This window comes from Lampris incognitus, chromosome 8, assembly GCF_029633865.1.
Source record: "Lampris incognitus isolate fLamInc1 chromosome 8, fLamInc1.hap2, whole genome shotgun sequence".
In the NCBI taxonomy this organism is placed as follows: Eukaryota; Metazoa; Chordata; class Actinopteri; order Lampriformes; family Lampridae; genus Lampris; species Lampris incognitus.
Window position 1 is genome coordinate 41,519,381 of NC_079218.1, and position 20,819 is coordinate 41,540,199.

A 20,819-nucleotide genomic window follows, 5' to 3' on the forward strand; every position below is an offset into this window, starting at 1 on the left:
GAGGGAAAATGTCACTCTCTTGAAAAGCTGCTAAAGAACAAATACTCAGAATCGGTGAACAGGGAGTTAAAAATGGCTAAGGCGGGGCTTAATGATCTGTTAAGGAGGCGAGCAGAGTTTATCATGCATAGAGTCAGACAGAGCTATTATTTTAATGGAAGCAAACTGAGCAGGCTACTAGCTCCTCAGCTAAAGCAGAGTGAATCCAAATGTCAATAGATACAATTCAATCACCCGCTAAAGGACCTATATCAGACCCAAAGGAGATAAATACAACATTTCATTCATTCTACCAGGATTTACATAAATCGACTCTTCATTTTGATACAGGAAAATGTAACCATTTCCTGAACAATTTGAATCTGCCCACTCTAGGTGAGCAGGAAGCAGCAGACCTGATTCGGCCCATAGCCTTAACAGAACTTGAGGTTGCACTTAATATAACTAAAAAGGGCAAATCGCCAGGCCCTGATGGCGTACCACCAGAGTTTTTGTTATATTTCTGTGATCTCCTGGGACCGGTTTTACTTGAATCAGTCTGATCTGCTATCAAAGAGGGCTCCTTTCATGAGCACACCAACACAGCTCTGATTTCTTTGACCCCCCAAAAAGGGAAAGACCATACTGACTGTGCCATTTTTATACCTGTATCTTTAATCGATTCAAACAAGAAGTTATATTTCAAAGTGCTAGCATTATGCCTAGAGAGATACATGGGCAAACTAATACATAAAGACCAGACTGGCTTCCTGAAGGGACACCTTGTGGCAGACAACATCCGGAGATTAATACATGTGATGCATTACATGACATTACAGTTATTTAGCTGACGCTTTTATCCAAAGCGACTTACAATAAGTGCATTTAAAGTAGGAAATCGGGAGAACTACTAGTCATCAGAGGTCATAAGTGCATCCTCTCTCTTGGGAAGGGAGGGTTAAGCCACCAAGGGGGGGGGGGTCATGAAGGGTGGTAAAATGTACAAGTATTGTATTATGTTCTGTCGATGTTCAATAAAAACCAAATTGTTCGCAAAAAAATATGATTAGAATATGGGAGTGTTTCACTATATTTATTACAGGACTCCATCTCTGAGCAGCTTAAATTACAGCCCTGGACATCTGTTACATGAAACTCCACAAGATGTCAATCATCATGACAGCATCTTGCAAGAAAAAATTTTTTTTTTTAAATGTTGCTGTACTTCGGAAGTGGCTATCAGTAAACTGATTAAGGGCAACCATAGACATAAGTTTCAGTGGCGAAAAAAAAGTTTAGAGCGTTGTGTGCTTGTTCTTAGAAAAAATATTCTAAGAACAGCCGCTTCGGCGATAATAGTGCATACTGATAAAGTTCTGTGACGTCTGAGATGGTACTCTGATTTAAAATATTGTTACACGACTTGAATGATGCAGTGATATGTCTGGTCATAGCTTGAAGAGTAATTCATTCCACAGCACATTTGCATTTTAACAATGAGGCGGGAGATCCCGTTGTGCATTTAATAGAAACCCCTTTTCAAAAATAACTAATAGTCTGACTGTTAGTGAGTCATAAGAGCTTTACATCTTCCGTTTGTCATCCTTTCATATCAGATTTCAGGTAACTATACATCCGATAATAAGTGCTAGCACTCGATGTTAAACTAAAACTGGTGTTCAAAGAAGGTTGAATCAGCTCACCTGGATACATTCCTTAACATACGTTTGACCACTCATCTAAGTGACCTCTTCGGTCGGAAAAAATGGTGTTTTATTATTGGCAATCCGCAGGGAGCAATCCATACTCCCTCCGGGTTGGGGATGAGTTGTTGCCTCAAGTGAAGGAGTTCAAGTGTCTCAGGGTCTTGTTCACGAGTGAGGGTAGGATGGAGCGGCAGATTGACAGGCGGCCTGGTGCAGCATCAGCAGTAATGCGCACGTTGTTATGGACCGTTGTGGTGAAGAGGGAGCTGAGCCCGAAGGCAAAGCTCTCAATTTACTAGTCAGTCTTTGTTCCAGCTCTCACCTATGGTTATGAGCTTTGGGTAGTGGCCGAAAGGGTGAGGTAGCAGATACAAGGGGCTGAAATGAGTTTCCGCCAAAGGGTGTATGGGCTCAGCCTTAGCGATAGGATAAGGAACTTGGACATCCGGAGGGCGCTCGGAGTAGAGCCGCGGCTCCTTCTCGTCGAAAGGAGCCAGTTGAGGTGGTTCGGGTATCTGATTAGCATGTGTAACCAGGTTAAAATTAATGTTTTTATTTTATTTTGTTTGAGTATGAAATATCACCAAATCCTGTCTGTGTGCTGTTATTTGTGTTTACTACATTTTATTTTATGTCATTATTTACTTTTATGTATATTTATAACGACCGTCATATACTTGTACTGTCGCTTTAAGAGAGAGGTCTTGTGGGTACACGGAAGAGGGAACGCGGGAGAGGCCATTTTTGTTTTGTGGGAGGAGTCTCAAGCAGCGATCGAGCCGAGCCACGCGTGTTTCTTACCGTAGCACAGTTTTGCTGGTTGAGGAGAACGTAACCTTGAGTATCCCTGTAAGAAGATACTGCAAGCTGTGGGATAAAATACTTGTTTATCCTTTCTTACATCGGAGTCCCGTGGACGGTTTCTCCTTCTAATGCACACGAGTGAAGTCCGGGCAGTGGTTGAGCTTCAACCCCCACGTCCGTAAGAAACACCGCTCCAGCTGGGGGACTGGACGTTTGTCGAAGGATTTGAAACCAAAATAAATGGCAAGGTGGGCCAAATAGAGTCCTGTGTGTCCCCCCTCCTTCCTTGATCGTGATGATGATGATGATGATGATGATGATGATGATGATGAGAGACTGAGGGCCCCCCACAACACCTGGGGCCCCACCCAAAATAGAACACAACGCAGAGCTAACGATGAGAGTGACGGGCGTGCAGCAGGCTGACCAGCATAGAACACCAGAGGACTGCCCCCGTTACATTGGTGCCGTGACCCTCCTGGATCCTGAGAGCGACATCAGTTGCTCGCCGCGGGAGGCTGCTGTCGTCATCAAGCCCCAGACGTCCTCAGGTATTTCTATAGATTGTACACTCATGTTACAGTGGACTGGAGTTGAGCTGTGTGGACACTGGACAGTCATAGCTGTGGTTACCATGGACTGGGCTTGTGAACAGGACATTTGTATATACTGAAGGAAGAAAAACACACGGAAAAAAAGGGAAAAAAGTTAATGTTGATGTGATTGAAGGACTCGTGTGAATAATCTATTGATGTAAACTACTAGATATGTGAATATGTGATTAATCTATTGGTGAATTTGTTGATTGTGTGTGATTGTTTCAATCTCTTAGTGCTTTCTGGATTCAATTATTTAAATGAATTGAGCTTTTCACTTTTTTATTTCATTTTTTATTTTATCTGAGTGTTAGAGGTGGGAACATGGCAGAGGGTGGTTCGTACGTAGGTGCGGGTAACATTGCTGATCAGGATCTTTTGGATCGCCAGTGTGCTATGGAGAGGGGGTACCAGTTAGATGTGGGTGGGAGTTTACGGCTAGGTGTAGGTAGGAGTTTCGGGCAGCTCTTAGAGGGCGGGGAACCAGACACCAGAGCACCAGGACCTAGAGACCCGACCACATTTGGCACTCCTCAGTTCATGTCCATGTTCACGAATGTAGAGCGCTGGAGGGGTGGTGCAGTTCCTGAGAAGATAGGTACTGTTAAGCTCACCCAGGCCGTGACACTCTTACCGAGGCACGAGCACTTAGTCTGGGGCAGACTTCCTGCTAAGGTGCCTATGTCAGCTGGAAGCACTGTTGTTGTGGAGCCGACAGACTCCAAGGCCATGCCACGCAGTGTCCTCGTAGGTCGACTTGTCACACCGCTCTGGGGTGATAGGTGGGTACCCATGACTGTTGTCAATCCATCTGACAAAGCCATCACGCTGAAAAGGAACTGCAAGTTGGCTGATGTGTTTCCATGCTTGGCGATTGAGGACTTTAATGTTTTCCAGGGACTGCAATCAGTCGTAGGGAGGCATGAGTCCAACGCCACAGATAGTGCCTGTCCCCCTGTCCTGCCGGCTAGGAGTTTGTCAGAGCTCGGACTCAGTGACATTGACCTCAGCTCCTGTCAGGTTAGTGAGGCATGCAAGTCCCAGCTCACTCAGCTGCTCACCGAGTACCATGACGTCTTCTCCAGGGACTCTCTGGACTGTGGCGAGGTCACAGGATACACACATCGCATCCATCTGGTGGATGAGCGCCCCTTTCGCTTGCCCTACAGGAGGGTTCCCCCAGCCCACTATCAGAAGTTGAGACTGGTTCTCACTGATATGGAGGAGAAAGGGATTATCCGGAAGTCCTCGAGCGCATACGCTTCACCGCTGGTTATGGTATGGAAGAAGGATGGAGGGCTTCGGATCTGCACTGATTTCAGATGGCTGAATGCTTGGACCTTGAAAGACGCTCATCCCTTGCCACACCAGTCGGACTGTCTTGCCGCGCTGGGTGGTAACTGCCTCTTTAGTACGATGGACCTCACCTCTGGCTTCTTCAACATCCCAATGCATGAAGATGACAAGAAGTACACTGTTTTCACGACTCCCCTTGGGTTGCATGAATACAATCGCATGCCACAGGGCCTTTGTAATAGCCCTGCAGCCTTCATGAGAATGATGATTGGGATCTTTGGGGATCTGAACTTCACGAAGCTTTTGTGCTATCTTGATGATCTTCTTGTCTTCGCGCCGTCAGAGGTTGAGGCTCTGTCGAGGCTCCGCATTGTGTTTCAGAGGTTGAGGGAGAACAACTTGAAACTGGCTCCGAAAAAGTGTCATCTGCTGCAGAAGCGGGTGCGGTTTTTGGGCCACGCGGTTGATGGCGGAGGTGTGTCTGTCGATCCCTCCAAAGGAGAGGTAATCTCCAACATGACAGTGCAGGATCTCATGGAAGGTGATGGGTGCACCCCTTCTGTTCGTAGGATCAAATCTTTCCTTGGTATGGTATTTTACTACCAACATTTCCTCCCGAACTGCTCCTCCGTGGCTAAGCCCCTGTTCGCCCTTACAGCTGGACAAAAGAGGAGGGGGAGGTCAGCTAAGGATAAGAAGCCCCATGGCAGCTTCCGTAAGCTTACCTCCGCAGACTGGACGGTGGAATGTGGGGAAGCATTTGATCTGTTGAAGACGATGTTACTGGAGTGTGTGGTGCTTACCCATCCAGACTTTGAGGTGCCTTTCATTTTGTCGGTCGATGCGTCTTTGGACGGACTCGGCGCGGTGCTGTCTCAAGTGCCCCGAGGAGAGTCCAAGGCCAGACCTGTTGGTTTTGCAAGCAAGTCCCTCAGTGCCTCACAGCGGAAGTATCCAGCTCATAGACTGGAGTTCATGGCGCTGAAGTGGAGTGTTTGTGAAAAGTTCAGCCACTGGCTGAAGGGTCAAAGCTTCACCGTTTGGACAGATAATAATCCGCTGACTTATCTCCTAATGAAGCCGAAGCTTGACGCGTGTGAGAGCCGCTGGGTGTCTAAGTTGGCGTCTTACACCTTCGATCTCAAACACCTGCCAGGGAAGAAAAACGTGGTGGCGGATGCCTTGAGTCGCGACCCTTTTTCCAAGCCCGTCAGTCAGAGGCTACTTAGGGAGCCCTACCCGGCCCTTGTTCAGGAAGCCGACGGGGTTGAGGGGGACTCTGTGCAGGATGTTTTCAGACTCAGTTGCCAGTCCCAAACAGTGAGTAGTGCGCGATCTGGGTTTGCTTGTGATGCAGCCGAGGTCAGGGCTTTTTGTCAAGCCAAATGTGACTGGCCTGATGCATCAGTATTCACAGCACTCAGTTTGGTCCAGCACGTTCAGCATCTGTCGGGTGGTCAGGATACACTGCCAATGTTATCCACCGAGGAGCTCAGGTTGAGTCAGGAGCAGGACCCCTGCATCTCCAAGGTGTTGCCCTTTGTCGCTGTTCGGAAGCGGCCATCGAGACGTGAGAAGCATGGTGCTGACCAGAAGGTCCTCAGGCTGTTGAAACAGTGGGAGAAGTTGGAAGTCAATGATGGTGTCTTGCACAGGGTGACAAAGGACCCGGCGTTCAAGCAGAGGAGGTCTCAGTATGTTTTACCTCTGAGTCTGAAAGACAAGGCACTGTCTGGCATCCACGATCACGCTGGTCATCAGGGCCAGGACCGTACTCTCTCTCTTGCAAGGCAGCGCTTTTATTGGCCTGACATGGAGAGGGATATCAGAGCATATGTCAGATGCTGTCGGAGATGTGTGGTTGGGAAGACCCCAGAGCCAGCTGCTTGAGCGCCCCTGGAGAGCATTAATACCTCCGCACCGATGCAGCTTGTGTGTATGGATTTCTGGTCCGCTGAGGACAGTAAGCAGCAGTCGGTCGATGTCCTAGTGGTTACTGACCACTTCACTAAGCTTGCTCACGCATTCCCCTGCGCCAATCAGACAGCGAAGCAGGTCGCCAAGAAACTTTGGGATCATGTATTCTGTGTTTACGGGTTTCCGGAGAGAATACATTCTGACCAGGGCACAAACTTTGAGAGCAACCTGATTGCAGAGCTTCTCAGGTTGGCAGGTGTAGCGAAGTCCCACACGACGGCCTACCATCCTATGGGTAATGGCGGGACAGAGCGGTTTAATCGCACGATGGGGAATATGCTCCGTTCCCTTCCGCTTCAGCAGAAGCAACAGTGGCCTCAGCAGATCCATTCTCTCACGCTCGCGTACAATGCCACTGTTCACGAGACCACGGGTTACGCGCCTTTCTTCCTGATGTATAGGCGTGTCCCAAGACTGCCGGTGGATGTTATGTTCAGGCAGGTTTTGCATGACCCTCACGTTGTTGACTATGACTCTTATGCTCAGTCTCTGCTTTCCTGTCTAAGGAGTGCAATGGAGATCGCTCAGAAGCACTCCACGGCTGAGCAGCAGCATCAGGCGCGACAGTACAACAGACACGCCAAGGGCACTGTCCTGTCTGTCGCGGATCGTGTTTTGGTTGCGAACCAGAGTGAGCAAGGGAAGAGAAAGTTGGCTGACAAATGGGAGAACGGAGTGTACACGGTTGTCGGTGTCAACCCCAATATCCACGTCTACAAGATTCAGGATGCAGAGGGGCACACCAGGGTGGTGCACAGGAACCGTTTGTTGGAGGTCAACTTCTTGCCCCTCCCTGAGTTAGATCAGGGTGAGGAGTCCAGTACAACCAGTCAGTTGCTTGACTGCGCAGAGTCCGATGAGGAGGACAGTGCAGATGGCCTGACGGTCTCAGGGGATGCAGTGGGGCTAGCAGTCTCATCACTTGGAGACTCGCCTAGATCTGAGTGGGCAGAAGTGGAAGAGTTCATTCCTTCTAGTCTGGTAGTCAGTCCTGTGGGGGCCACTGCTCAGTCTCCACCCAACACACACGCACCACACAACACACATGCACCACACATAGAGGCATCACACTCACTCGATGTAGGTGTTATATCTCACACTGATTCGCACACAGGGGCACCACCCTCACTCGATACAGATGTTGCAGCTCGCACTGTCTCACGCACACAAGTAGAGAGCGATGGTCGGGTTAGGACACGCACAGGGAGGGTGGTGAGGTCAGTGAACAGGTTAATAGAATCTTTGGCTCAGATGCCATTTCTACGAAGTGTGAGGGTTTGAACTTTGATGGAGGTTGGAGTCATTCAAACTAGTTTAATGTGAGTTATTAGGTGTCTATCAGACAGGGTTGTTTTGGGCCAAGTGCATGGTGTGGCGTATCAGGCGTCACATTGATCTAAGGGAATTCTGAGACTTGATCAACCTCATTATTTTCTGGACCTCGTAACCGAGGTAGCTCCTAAGTTGACTGGAGGACTAGGTCCTTCTTTTCACTTGTGCCAGTAGTCAGTGATGGGCTTTTCCTTTCCTCTTTCTCTTTTTATCTTGCTGTCAGGATGTTGGTGAATTTCAGGAGGGGTGAATGTAACCAGGTTAAAATTAATGTTTTTATTTTATTTTGTTTGAGTATGAAATATCACCAAATCCTGTCTGTGTGCTGTTATTTGTGTTTACTACATTTTATTTTATGTCATTATTTACTTTTATGTATGTTTTATAACGACCGTCATATACTTGTACTGTCGCTTTAAGAGAGAGGTCTTGTGGGTACACGGAAGAGGGAACGCGGGAGAGGCCATTTTTGTTTTGTGGGAGGAGTCTCAAGCAGCGATCGAGCCGAGCCACGCGTGTTTCTTACCGTAGCACAGTTTTGCTGGTTGAGGAGAACGTAACCTTGAGTATCCCTGTAAGAAGATACTGCAAGCTGTGGGATAAAATACTTGTTTATCCTTTCTTACATCGGAGTCCCGTGGACGGTTTCTCCTTCTAATGCACACGAGTGAAGTCCGGGCAGTGGTTGAGCTTCAACCCCCACGTCCGTAAGAAACACCGCTCCAGCTGGGGGACTGGACGTTTGTCGAAGGATTTGAAACCAAAATAAATGGCAAGGTGGGCCAAATAGAGTCCTGTGTGTCCCCCCTCCTTCCTTGATCGTGATGATGATGATGATGATGATGAGAGACTGAGGGCCCCCCACAACACCTGGGGCCCCACCCAAAATAGAACACAACGCAGAGCTAACAATGAGAGTGACGGGCGTGCAGCAGGCTGACCAGCATAGAACACCAGAGGACTGCCCCGTTACACATGCCTCCTGGGCGCCTTCCTTTGGAGGTTTTCCGGGCACGTCCAACTGGTGGAGACCCTGGAGGAGACCCAGAACTCGCTGGAGGGACTACGTGTCTAATCCGGCCTGGGAATGCCTTGGCATCCCCCAGGAAGAGCTGGAGGGCGTTGCTGGGGAGAGGGACGTCTGGTGTGCCCTACTTAGCTTGCTGCCATCGCGACCCTACCCCAGAGAAGTGGCTGATGATGAGATGAGATGAGATTATTGACATAATTATTGTAGCCATAAATGGATCATATGAGATAAGTTAAAGCCACATTTAGCGTCAACAAAGACGTAGCCTGGGGAACAAGTGACAGCAAGTTCTTATTGACACAAAGGATACGAGTCCTTCAACTTTGCAGTGAGAAATGAAAAATTAAAAGCAGTGACTTCGTGTAGTGGCTCTGGACCCCTTGGGTGACCTAGTGTGTGCCTGGTAGTCGACTGTAAAATGAAAGGCACCTAAAACCCACTAATATATTATTCCATAGACGAATTAGAAAGCGATTCATCTATGGAGATTTTACTCATCACTCAACTCACATTATATACATTGACACAGATGCTGACTGATGATTCACAGTAACAGAAATGTTAAACATCTCCTACTAGTTGCAACATTACATATAATGGAGCAAATGTGAGGAAAAGAAATCCTCATGATCAAAATTATGCATAATTGGTGGATTTGTACAATTGACCAATTTGTTATTTTGTACTACATATTTAATACATACTTGTTTACCTACTGAAAAAAGTACCTTCTCTTCCTGTCATTGTGAAAGAGTTTCCGCTAACAGGAAACAAAACCCACAAAAGTCAGAGATAGCAAATGTGGAAACGAAAGAACATTTTCAACCTTCACATGTCACAGAGAGTCTATGATGAAAGCAGCCTGGGACTAGTTTGCCGCCATGATTTTAGGATTGTTTCTGCTTCTTTTCAACGCTGGCCATATGTTGTCCTTACAACCTCCCGGTAAGCAATTAAAACCTGTTGGCATTTTTAAGTTGTAGTCCTTATTTTTATTTGATTTAAAAATATTTTGTGAAATTATCACGTGAAAGCGTTTCCACTTTGGGGTGGGGGGAGGGGGCGTTTCTTTAAACAAAATGTGTAATACATTAATTTCTATTTACTTTTAAATACTTTCTATTTTGATGTTTTTAATTTGTTAAACCTCATCTCTATCATTCACATTGCATTCCTCCGTTGAATATCTATATGAAAACATAATCTAAGCTTTTCATTTCCTTATACAATAGTGTAACGTGCGTGGATAAGTAGACACGTTGGTCCTTAACTAACGGGTGGGACCCTTTAGTCGACTGGTTAACGTTGTCCCTTGTGGAGTGAGAGATGTGGGTTCGCGTTCTGACTGTAGCGGTCTCCGGACTGCCCCCCAGAATTCGCTACAATAATATTCGAGAATTGAAAAAACGAACGTAAAGGGAATATTTTAAAATTCCAAAATAATAGACAGATGTAGTCAACACTATCAATGATCAACTAATATAATAATAACAACATTTTGAATCATACCTTAAAATACTCTAGCGAATTCGAGGGGCAATCCGGCAACCGCCGTAGCCCGAAGGGGAACCCGGATATCCCGCGCCACGGGCGGCAACGTTAAACCGGTCGACTAAATGGTCCAACACTTTACTCGACTGGTTAACGTAGTCACTTGCGGTGAGGGAGCCACGGGTTCGCGCCCCGGCTGTGACGGTCCAGCCGGGTACGCCCTTCCCGACGGAAAGCGGCAATGTAACGATCACGGATGAATAAGCTCGGTAGCCCTTGGCTAACGGATCGGACCTTTTAGTCGACTGGTTAACGTTTTCGCCCGCCCTGCAGGAAAAACGGGTTCGCGTCCCGGCTGTGGTGGTTCCCGAGTGCCCCCACGAATTCATTACAGTATGAATAATTAATTTCTGGTCCATTCCCGAGACAGCCTTCATTTTGAGTTTTCACTGTTTGGAAATACCCCTTGAAGTTGGTTTTTGCCACCATGTCCTTTGTTTCATTGTTGTATGTGTTTGTGTATATGTGTGTATGAACACGCACACACCTCTTAATGTGTATTACTATTAGTGGCACAGGCACAGTCATGAAAGAAATTACATAATGAGCAAGATGTAACATAAGCTAATCTAATTTTTCAGGTATATTTAAATGTTAAGTTATAAAATAGTTGTAAAAACAGGTGTGGTGTCAGGTATTTTATTTTATTCATTTTTTTTTTGGTTTTTTTTTTTGTTTTCACTCGGTTGATTTTCTGCGCAAAACCAATCTGGCTGTCTTTCCATTGCTTTGTCTGTGGCAGATGTGGACTGCATTACAATAGATGTGGTCTATGTGTTCTGTACCTGGGGTGGACACGGGACTCCAGAGGTCAATTACACCTTCCTCAGCTGGTAAGTTGCTGGCCTCATCTCTCTTTGACCCTCTCACCGGGAATTTTCCCCATACAGACTGTTATCGGACACCGTGCCTCTCATCCACACGTTGTATCTAATAGCAGAAACAACAACAACTGAATATCTGGATCAAATATCTGCAATTTGCGTCCTATTTGTTGTACTCCTGTTGGTGTTAATTCTGCTGTGACACCAAACAAATTTGGCCTCTTGAATGTGAGATCTCTGGGTAATAAGTCTTTTATCATTAATGATGTTATTGTTTCCAATAATCTAGACTTTTTTATGATTACTGAGACATGGCTGTCCCCAGGGGACACTGTTCCCCTGATTGAGGCTAGCCCCCCTTTTGCATATTTTCACATTCCCAGGCCCTCTGGTAGAGGGGGTGGCCTAGCTGTTTTTTTATAAGTTAGTGCTTAAGTGCCATCCTGTTAATTTTGGTAATTTTATCTCATTTGAGGTTTTATGTTTTTTTAATTACTGGCCCTTCCCCTTTTCTCTGCATCTTAGTTTATAGGCCCCCCAATTCAGTTAGTTTTATCTCTGAGTTTTCTGACCTTTTATCTATTGTCATGGCAAAATATGACAGGGTGCTCATTCTTGGCGATTTTAATATTCATGTGTGCTGTCCTTCCCATTCCCTGACTTCCCATTTTTTGGATCTTGTAGATTCTTTTAACCTTATTCAATCTATTAAAGGGGCCACACACTCCAAAGGCCACATTTTAGACCTTGTACTCTCCTCTGGTTTCTCTCTCAAATGTCTCAATTTGGTGGATATGCCTGTATCTGACCATAAAACTATCATTTTCAAAGTCCCACTTCAGCTCGCTACTCCTAGTCATTACCCTAAAACACGATCTCACATTCTCAACGCTGTCTCCGCAGTTAAATTTCGTGATGCTTTTAAATCTTCATTCTTTAATCCCTCTTTATCACCGCTCAATCCAGATGCACTGTTGAATTCATTCAATGATCAGTGCCAATCCATCCTCGACCAAATTGCACCATTTAAAACTAGGAAACAAAAATTAAATAACCTCCCCTGGCTGAATGATCACGCCCATGCCCTTAGAAGACTTTGTAGAAAAACAGAACGACAATGGAAGGCCAACAAGTCCGAATTAACACATAACACTCTTAAAAACCTAATGTTAATTTACCAGAAGGCAGTTAAGGGTGCGAGATCAGCATACTTCTCTGAACTAATATTGAGAAATAACCACAATCCTAAAGTTCTCTTCGGGATAACTGATTCTGCCACTAATGGTCCCTCCACTTCTCTTTTTGAACCTGATGTTGAATTGTCCGAAAAATTTCTCACTCATTTTGTAAACAAGGTGGAGAATATTAGGTCCCAAATCCAGCCAGGCTCTTTTCGTTCCATTCCCCATGTTAACTCTGCCTCTTTCACCCAATTTCAACCAATTACAATTTCAGTGTTGGAGACTACAGTCTCCAATATGAGCTCCTCCTCCTGCATCCTAGACATCATTCCCACTAAAATACTCAAGGAGGTATTTTCCACTGTCAGCCCTGTTATTCTTCAAATTCTTAATAATTCTCTGGCCTCGGGTTCTTTTCCAGACAGTTTTAAGCATGCCATCATTCACCCATTGCTGACGAAACCTAATTTAGACCCCCTGTCCCTAAGTAACTACAGGCCAATCTCCAAATTTTCTTTTTTATCTAAGGTTCTGGAGAGAGTAATTTCTTCTCGGTTGATTTGTTTTATGAACACAAATACTGTTTTTAATAGTTTCTAGTCTGGTTTTAGAGCACTTCATAGCACTGAGACAGCTCTAGTTAAGGTCACTAATGATCTACTGCTGAATGCAGACAGAGGTGACTGCTCAATTTTAGTTCTTTTGGACTTAAGTGCTGCCTTTGACACAGTTGATCACAACATTCTCTTACATTGCTTAGAGACTTGGGTTGGCATCAAGGGCTCGGCTCTTAACTTATTACACTCTTACCTCACCAACAGAACTGTTTCTGTTGTTCTGGGTAACTCTACCTCCTCAGCGGCTCAGTTGATTTGTGGTGTCCCTCAAGGCTCAGTTCTTGGCCCCCCTCTCTTCTCTATATACATCCTGCCCCTTGGCCAGGTCATTCAAAATCACCATGTGCTCTACCATTTTTATGCTGACGACACTCAGTTATAGATGCCACTAAAACCCACTGATCCTAGCGCCCCATTAAATCTCACAGCTTGCCTCACCAACATTAAATCCTGGATTTCCAAAAATGTTCTTAATTTAATGATGATAAGTCTGAGGTCATTCTGTTCAGTCCCGAAAATTCCATCAGTCCGTTTGCTACTAATCTTGGTAATCTTTCAGGTAATCTTAAACAGGCTGCTAGGAATCTTGGGTTAATATTTGATGCTAACCTCAGTTTTGACATCAAATTAAACATGTTGTTCAGTCATGCTTTTTCCAACTCAAGGTGATCTCCAAAATTAGGTAATTTTATCAACTGCCGATTTGCAAAAAGTTGTACATGCTTTTATCTTTTCTCGACTTGACTACTTTAATGCACTTTATTTTGGTATCAGCAAGGGCTTCCTCTACCGTTAGCACAAAATGCCACTGCTCGGCTCATTACAGGAACAAGGAGGCATGACCATATCACTCCTGTGCTTGCCTCCCTACACTGGCTCCCTGTTATATTTTGAATCGATTTTAAAATTTTACTGCTCACTTTTAAGGCTTTAAATTGTATTGCTCCTTTATAAATTTGTGATTTATTGACTTGGTATGTCCCCCCTCGACCATTACGGTCTGCAGATGGAGCCCTGCTAGTTATTCCCAGGTCTCGGTTGGTTACAAAGGGTGACCGGGCTTTTGCTGTTAGAGCCCCCACACTATGGACCCCTCTTCCTGCTGAGCTAAGATAGACCAAGTCTCTAGCTTCTTTTAAATCTCGCCTTAAAACTTTTCTTTTTATGAAAGCTTTTACAAATGTTTGATATTTGTTTTTATTTTTACTGTTTTTAATTTTACTCTTATTTGATCTTACTCTTATTCCTGCCTTGTCTGGTTTTATCTGTTTTTTTTATTTTGTGAAGCACTTTGTAACGTTGTTTTAGAAAGGTGCTATATAAATAAAATTATTATTATTATTATTAAATGGCAGTGGTAAGGAGCAGTAGGCAGCATCTGAATGTGTGTGAAGAGTTATGCTCAACAGCCACCATTTGAAAAAGAACTCACAAAAGTGCTGATCAAATCAAAATAGATCTCATTGGGGGGGGGGTGGCTGTGGTTGGCTTTAGACTTTCACCTGCTCAAGGTTAATGAATATATATAACATTTCCTTGAATGTTAATGTTGTGACAGTGTTAACACAAACAAGCTGGAGGGAGGGGAGGGCTAAAGTGCCACTTGCTGGTCACATTAGCATTTGAGATTGAGAGGTTAACATTATCAAGGCTACACACACACACACACACACACACACACACACACACACACACACACACACACACACACACACACACACACACACCATCGACAGATAGAAGACGTAGCTGATATTGAGAAATATTACCTGTGGCTAGAAAAGGGTGGACTGAAGGACAGCACAGAGGCTCTTATTATAGCAGCACAGGAACAGGTACTTAGCACCAGATTGATTGAGGCAGGGGTCTACCACACCAGACAAGACCCAAGATGCAGGCTGTGCAAAAACGCCCATGAGAGAGTCCAGCACTTAGTAGCAGGGTGTAAAATACTAGCTGGGAAAGCGTAAACTAAAAGGCATAACCAAGTGGCTGGATAGTGTACAGGACAATCTGTACTGAATACAGACTGGCAGTCCTCAAGTCCAAATGGGAGACACCGCCAAAGGTGGTTGAGAATGACAGAGCTAAGATCCACAGTATTCCCAGTGGTAATAGGACTACTAGGGGCTGTGACCCCCAAACTGGGAGAGTGACTCCAGCAGATTCCAGGAACAACATCTGAGGTCTCTGTCCAGAAGAGTGTGGTCCTAGGAACAGCTAAGATAGTGTGCAGAACCCTCAAACTCCCAGGCCTCACCACCCTGATGACCGAGCGGAATAAACCGCCGTTCCCGCAATCCGCTCGTCAGGTGGCTGGGAGATTTGTATCCCAGACTCGCCGTATCCGGTGATGGCCAGAGCATCGACGGAGTAAGGCATTCATTAGACCATCCTTACCCGAGGGCTAGTGGGTGTAGATCGGTGTAGTGTTGGGGGACTCGTCGTTCTCCAGCGACCCCTCTGGCCCATCCGGGCGCCTGCAGCCACGCAACTGAAAGCATTCTCCTACGTCTCCTTCACGGCCTGAAGGTGATGTAATCCATACGAGGCTTCAGCGTGTAAAATAGCGAGAGCAGCCGACACGAGTTTGAAGGTATCTCCTTCCTGTGGAAACGTGAGCCAGGGGAGTTATTCGACAAGAGTTCCGGCCATATGCCATTGGGTTAATCGGGTGGGATAGGGGGAAAAACTAGAAATAAATTTTTAAAACAAAAACAAAAACTCCCAGGCCTCTGGTAGAGGACCCGAGCTTGAGGAAAACACACACCACCCAAGAAGGGTGAGAGGGAGATTATATATATATATATATATCTTTGTTTAAAGAAACACTCAACGGTAGGGAATGTGCTATATATATATGTATATATATATATATATATAGCACCAACACGGAAACAAGAAAAAATATTTTATTACATTGCAGTACAGGCCTGCTTCGTGCGTCTCGCACTCATCAGCCGCTAATGTTTTATTCACAAAGAATCATACAGTCTACGTTGCCCAGCGTCAGTGTGTCACATTCCTAATTTCAGTTGGACAGCGACCAATCAGATGGGGAAACATTCAGATTATAACAGCCAATGGGGTATGTAGTTATGATGCACAGCAACCAATGGAGGGGTAGAAAACATCACAACCAATGGGACTGGGGTTTGTTTTGAAAAGCATTTATGGGCCAGGGCACTGTTGAAATGGCGTACATTAGAAATATAACAAGGTACTTTATGTGAATTATATATTGGGTGGTGTTAGGGCACAGTTTGAAGGACAGGCAGTTAAAATAAAAATTAAAAAAATTAAAAATTATTTTTAAAAAATTCTAATAATTGTCATATGTGTATCATCTAATGGGGGGGGAATAATAAAGACGTTTTACTTATAGTTACAAAGGAGATATTTTTTTCGGTGTCTACAGCTGGTGGCCAATTTGTTTCTATTATTCAAGGTGGACGTATCAGGTCTGCATTAGCAGCTGATGAGTGCGAGCCGCACAAAACAGGCCTGCACCGCAATATGTTAAAATCTTTTTTTCTGTATTCGTGTTGATATTCCGCTCCTCATTAGTCAAGCACTCACAACACTATTGACGGTTTCAATATATATATAAGTAATCCAGTTAGTCAAGTAAATTTTTTATGAGCTTGCTAATAATGCTACTAATGCTAATAATGCTACGAATGCCACTTATCCTGCTCTCAGGATAAGCGGTTCGGATAAGGGTGGATGGATATATCCATCCATTATCGGGTCGCGGGGATGCTGGAGCCTATCCCAGCAGTCATTAGGTGGCCAGATGGAGAGAGCCAGGTTGGGAATTTTGCCAGGGGGTTTGGTATTTGTCTATTGGCGTGATTTATTTATAATTACAAAATAGGTGCTTATATCTATCTATCTATCTATCTATCTATCTATCTATCTATCTATCTATCTATCTATCTATCTATCTATCTATCTATCTATCTATCTAAACTTAGCACAAAAAGTAAGGAAATTTGTGTTTGGTAGATTGTTTCTTTGTTGTAACAATGCTTCTTGGCAATAAATCTTATATCAGGCAGCTGATTGTCAGCACCTGGGGTACCAGAAGCTCAAAACAAGAGTCAATAGCAACAGCAAAATAAGCTGTTTGGCATTGGCAGAGAAGATTTGGCAAATTTTTCATGGTCGTAACCCACATACTCAGCTCTGCTGCTCATCCCACAAATACATGTTCCTTACAAATGTGGCACCATTTAAAAGGGAAATAAACAGGCCTTCCAACGGTATAAGATTTATTGCCAAGAAGCATTATTACAACAAAGAAACAATCTACCAAACACATATTTCCTTACTTTTTGTGCTAAGTATATATATATATATATATATATATATATATATATATATATATATATATATATATATATATATATACAATCATGAACATTATCACAAAACCATGTATAAGTAGCAACATGTCAGTTTTAAGGCAATGTCCTGAAACAACCTGCCCCTGTGACTAATGAGAGAGATTTTACTGCTGATGTGTACTCTTTGGTTGCTGGTGGGATTGGATTTCAACATTAAAAAGACATAATTTACTAGGAATAAGTTGCAGTTGTCACAGGCTGTGGTTATTCCGAGTGGGTGCAAGTGACTAATCCAGGCTGTATTCTGTATTCAGGTTTGATAAAAACCCACAGCCAAACAAGTGTGACACCTACATCTCAGAGAATGGTACTAACACGGGATGCAAGCAGCCCTATGACGACCTAAAAATTAAAAGGTTTAATACGTTTCACACAAAGCTGAAGTATGGAAACGTCAGTTTTCTGAATGAACACCCGGACCTCAAATCAAAGGGTATGTACATTTTTGACTTACTTCCATTTTCACTTTAAGGGAACTTTGCCAGCTGCCCTGACAGAATTCCAGTGATAACTTACAAACATTCAGACATTCACTCGTTCCTTAATCAACCCAGGATCTTGTATACAACCAACTCCCCCACCCATACTGAAGTAAACAGATTTTGCAGTATCATTTTTGTAATCATGCCCACAGTCTATGTTATCACACTGTTCAGAGAAATCACATGTATCTCTTTGTGTGCTGTCTCATTTCCAGTGAAGCTGAATCCCCCGACCAATGTAACTTTTGAGATTGGATCAGAGTCCAACTTGTGGTTCTATTGGAATCACAGTTTTGCAGATTGTGCGGAGTGTCAGGTCCGCTACAGGACCAATAACAACAACTGGGAGGTGGGCAAATTATGAAAAACAAACTCATGAATACACATAGAGTAATCAGATTTATTTATAGTAAAGTTACCTGAGCTGTTTTTTTAATTACCTTCCCTTTTTGTCTCGCCTCTGCTTTTACAAACCTCTTATGCCCTTCATTCATCGGATTACATTTATCTTTCTCTCAGGTGTCAACCCTCGGTTATCGGAAGCACAATTACTGTATCAACTTGCCCTCCAGAACATCCCGCTATGAGCTGCAAGTAAGGAGCACTGTTGGAGAGTTATGTGCCAAGTCTATTTATTGGAGTGACTGGAGTCAGCCTGTCTTCTGGGGGCCCGTGAGCAAAAACCACAGTAAATATTTCTTAGGTTGTTAGTTGTTTGGCTGAGCAAAGTTGAATTCACTTATACTTACACATGCTTACACAGCTACTGTTTATTCACTGTTCATTCAATTCATTCGTCCATGGAGCCATACCTGTCAATGTGTACAAGAGCCAAACACGTAAGCCTTACCTGCCATACACTAGCTGCCTAAGCCTGTGCATCAACCAGATACAGCGGTCCTCCTGCTGAAAACACATGCATAATAAACTGAAATAAATACAACACACGGGCCTATAAATATGCATTTTCATGTATTTTATCTCTCTTTCTCAGACCCCAGTAGACCAGACTCTCTGCTGCTCTCTCTGTTGGGGGCCATCACCCCTTTTGTTCTGCTGGTCATGGTCACAACAGTGTACCGTGAAAGGTGGGTTGGCTCACAGGAGATGCATTGTTATGCAAGACACTGCACAACAAGCTTGGTCATGAAATACTTTCAATATGGGCACTGGAAAGAAAAATGTTAGAAAATTGAGCCTTCACGATGCCACAGGGACATGACTTCAAGTCAAACCATAATCATTTGTCTAACCCAAAATCTTGAGGCAGAGGCACTGACTAAACTGACTATAGCAGTGACTTGTTAGACAATTAAAGAGTAACTAATCCCTACACCATTTTGGTGAGCTTGCTGACATCTACAGGTTAACAACCATGTAAAGGTTAAAAACACATCAGGCTGGTGTTGGTATTCTGTGATGTAAGAATAGCAGGATAAACACAGCTGCAGATAATAACATTAATAATGGCTCTGTTGGATGTAGATGTGCCAAAGAACCAGCTTTGACAGTGCTGTTAACAATTGTTAGTGTTGGCTCTATATGTCTGTCCATCTGTCTGTCTGTCAATGCTGATAGGTGTACTCATACACCTAAATCAGGAATCCATGTAGATAAATTTGTCTGTGGACTCATTTTCATTTTTCCAACAGGATAAAAGTCATCCTCCTCCCTGTTTTCCCTAACCCATCCGAGAAGTTCAAGTTTAATGAGTTTCTGATCCATGACAACGTAGAGGTTAGTATTTTGTTACAAGGCAAAGTATCTTCATATAAAATGTGTTGCCTTATGTGCCAGTGAACATAAAAGTAATTATAGACTGTGAGCCCACTTAGACTGATAATTCATTCAAGCAAATTTAGTTAAAAGGAAATCACAACTATCACTGGAGTCTGGAAAACACTGTCTCTTCATATCATGGTCGGTTGAGATGTAGAGCTCCATCAGGTGCAGTAACTTCAGCACCCATTATGTTGGTGAAACCGCTCAAATTCCCTTGTTTTTCATTTTGGGAGATGTTATTGACAGTAATGTACCGTCCTGTTGGAAGATAGCTACTGTACGAGGCAACCCATCTCCCTCTCTGAATTTATCTTTAAAGGAGTGGCTTCACATCTCCAAAGGCCTGAAGGAGGGGTTGAAACCCAACTTCAATGAGCACATCTGTTCTGTTCGCGAGTACAACCTCGGGCCCGACTCTGCCAGCGAGTGCTCAGACAGCTCTTCTTCCTCTGTCGCCACCGACCAAACCAACTGCTCCATCTCCATGGAGTCAAATGAATCAGATTGCCTGTCGCTTTCCTGCTCCTCCTCGGCCTCCACTCTTCCTTTCTCCTCTGAGGAGGGGCAGAATACTGTTTAGGAGGTATGCCTCCAACAAGAAGGAGTTTACTACCATCAGGGGTATCTTTTTAAAGTTACATTTGACTCAACTCTTGCACAACTGGAGGGCAAAAAAAAAAAGTTTAAAAAAAAATGAATTGATGACCATATGGTAATTTCACCTGATATGAAAAGAAACCAGATTTGTCTGTTGAGATACTTTGAAGTTAAAGGAACATTTAAGTCACAGTGCAAGAGTACTGGGGGTCAGTACAAGCTTCAAACAATTTGGGAGACCAGTCTCCAATGGGACCCAAAGCAATTCAAAATCTGCCTTTGAATCATCAGCTATCAATAAAGCTTTATTGACAGCTGTTGATTGCTTATGGCATGAAACAGGCTTGTACTCTCTCATAAAGAATTTACTTGACTAACTGGATTATTTTGCCCCATATTTGTTGAGCACTTTCCCTACCATTAAGTGTTTCTTTATATATATATATATATATATATATATATATATATATATATATATATATAGAGAGAGAGAGAGAGAGAGAGAGAGAGAGAGAGAGAGAGAGAGAGAGAGAGAGCTATATATATAGATATAGATACTATATACATATATACATACATACATACATTCATACATACACACACACACACACACACACACACACACACACACACACATATGTATGTGTATATACATA

General features: G+C 44.0%; 1 protein-coding gene across 1 annotated transcript; it reads left to right on the forward strand.

Moving 5' to 3' along the window:
- The first annotated feature begins 9,551 nt into the window (after nt 1-9,551).
- LOC130117198 (cytokine receptor common subunit gamma-like) lies at nt 9,552-20,605 on the forward strand. Its single transcript, XM_056285369.1, has 8 exons — nt 9,552-9,665; nt 11,014-11,104; nt 17,557-17,735; nt 18,000-18,133; nt 18,304-18,472; nt 18,779-18,872; nt 19,437-19,521; nt 19,886-20,605. The coding sequence occupies exons 1-8, from the start codon at nt 9,602-9,604 to the stop codon at nt 20,144-20,146; spliced, it is 1,077 nt and encodes a 358-aa protein (XP_056141344.1). The 5' UTR covers nt 9,552-9,601; the 3' UTR covers nt 20,147-20,605.
- Nucleotides 20,606-20,819: the final 214 nt, after the last annotated feature.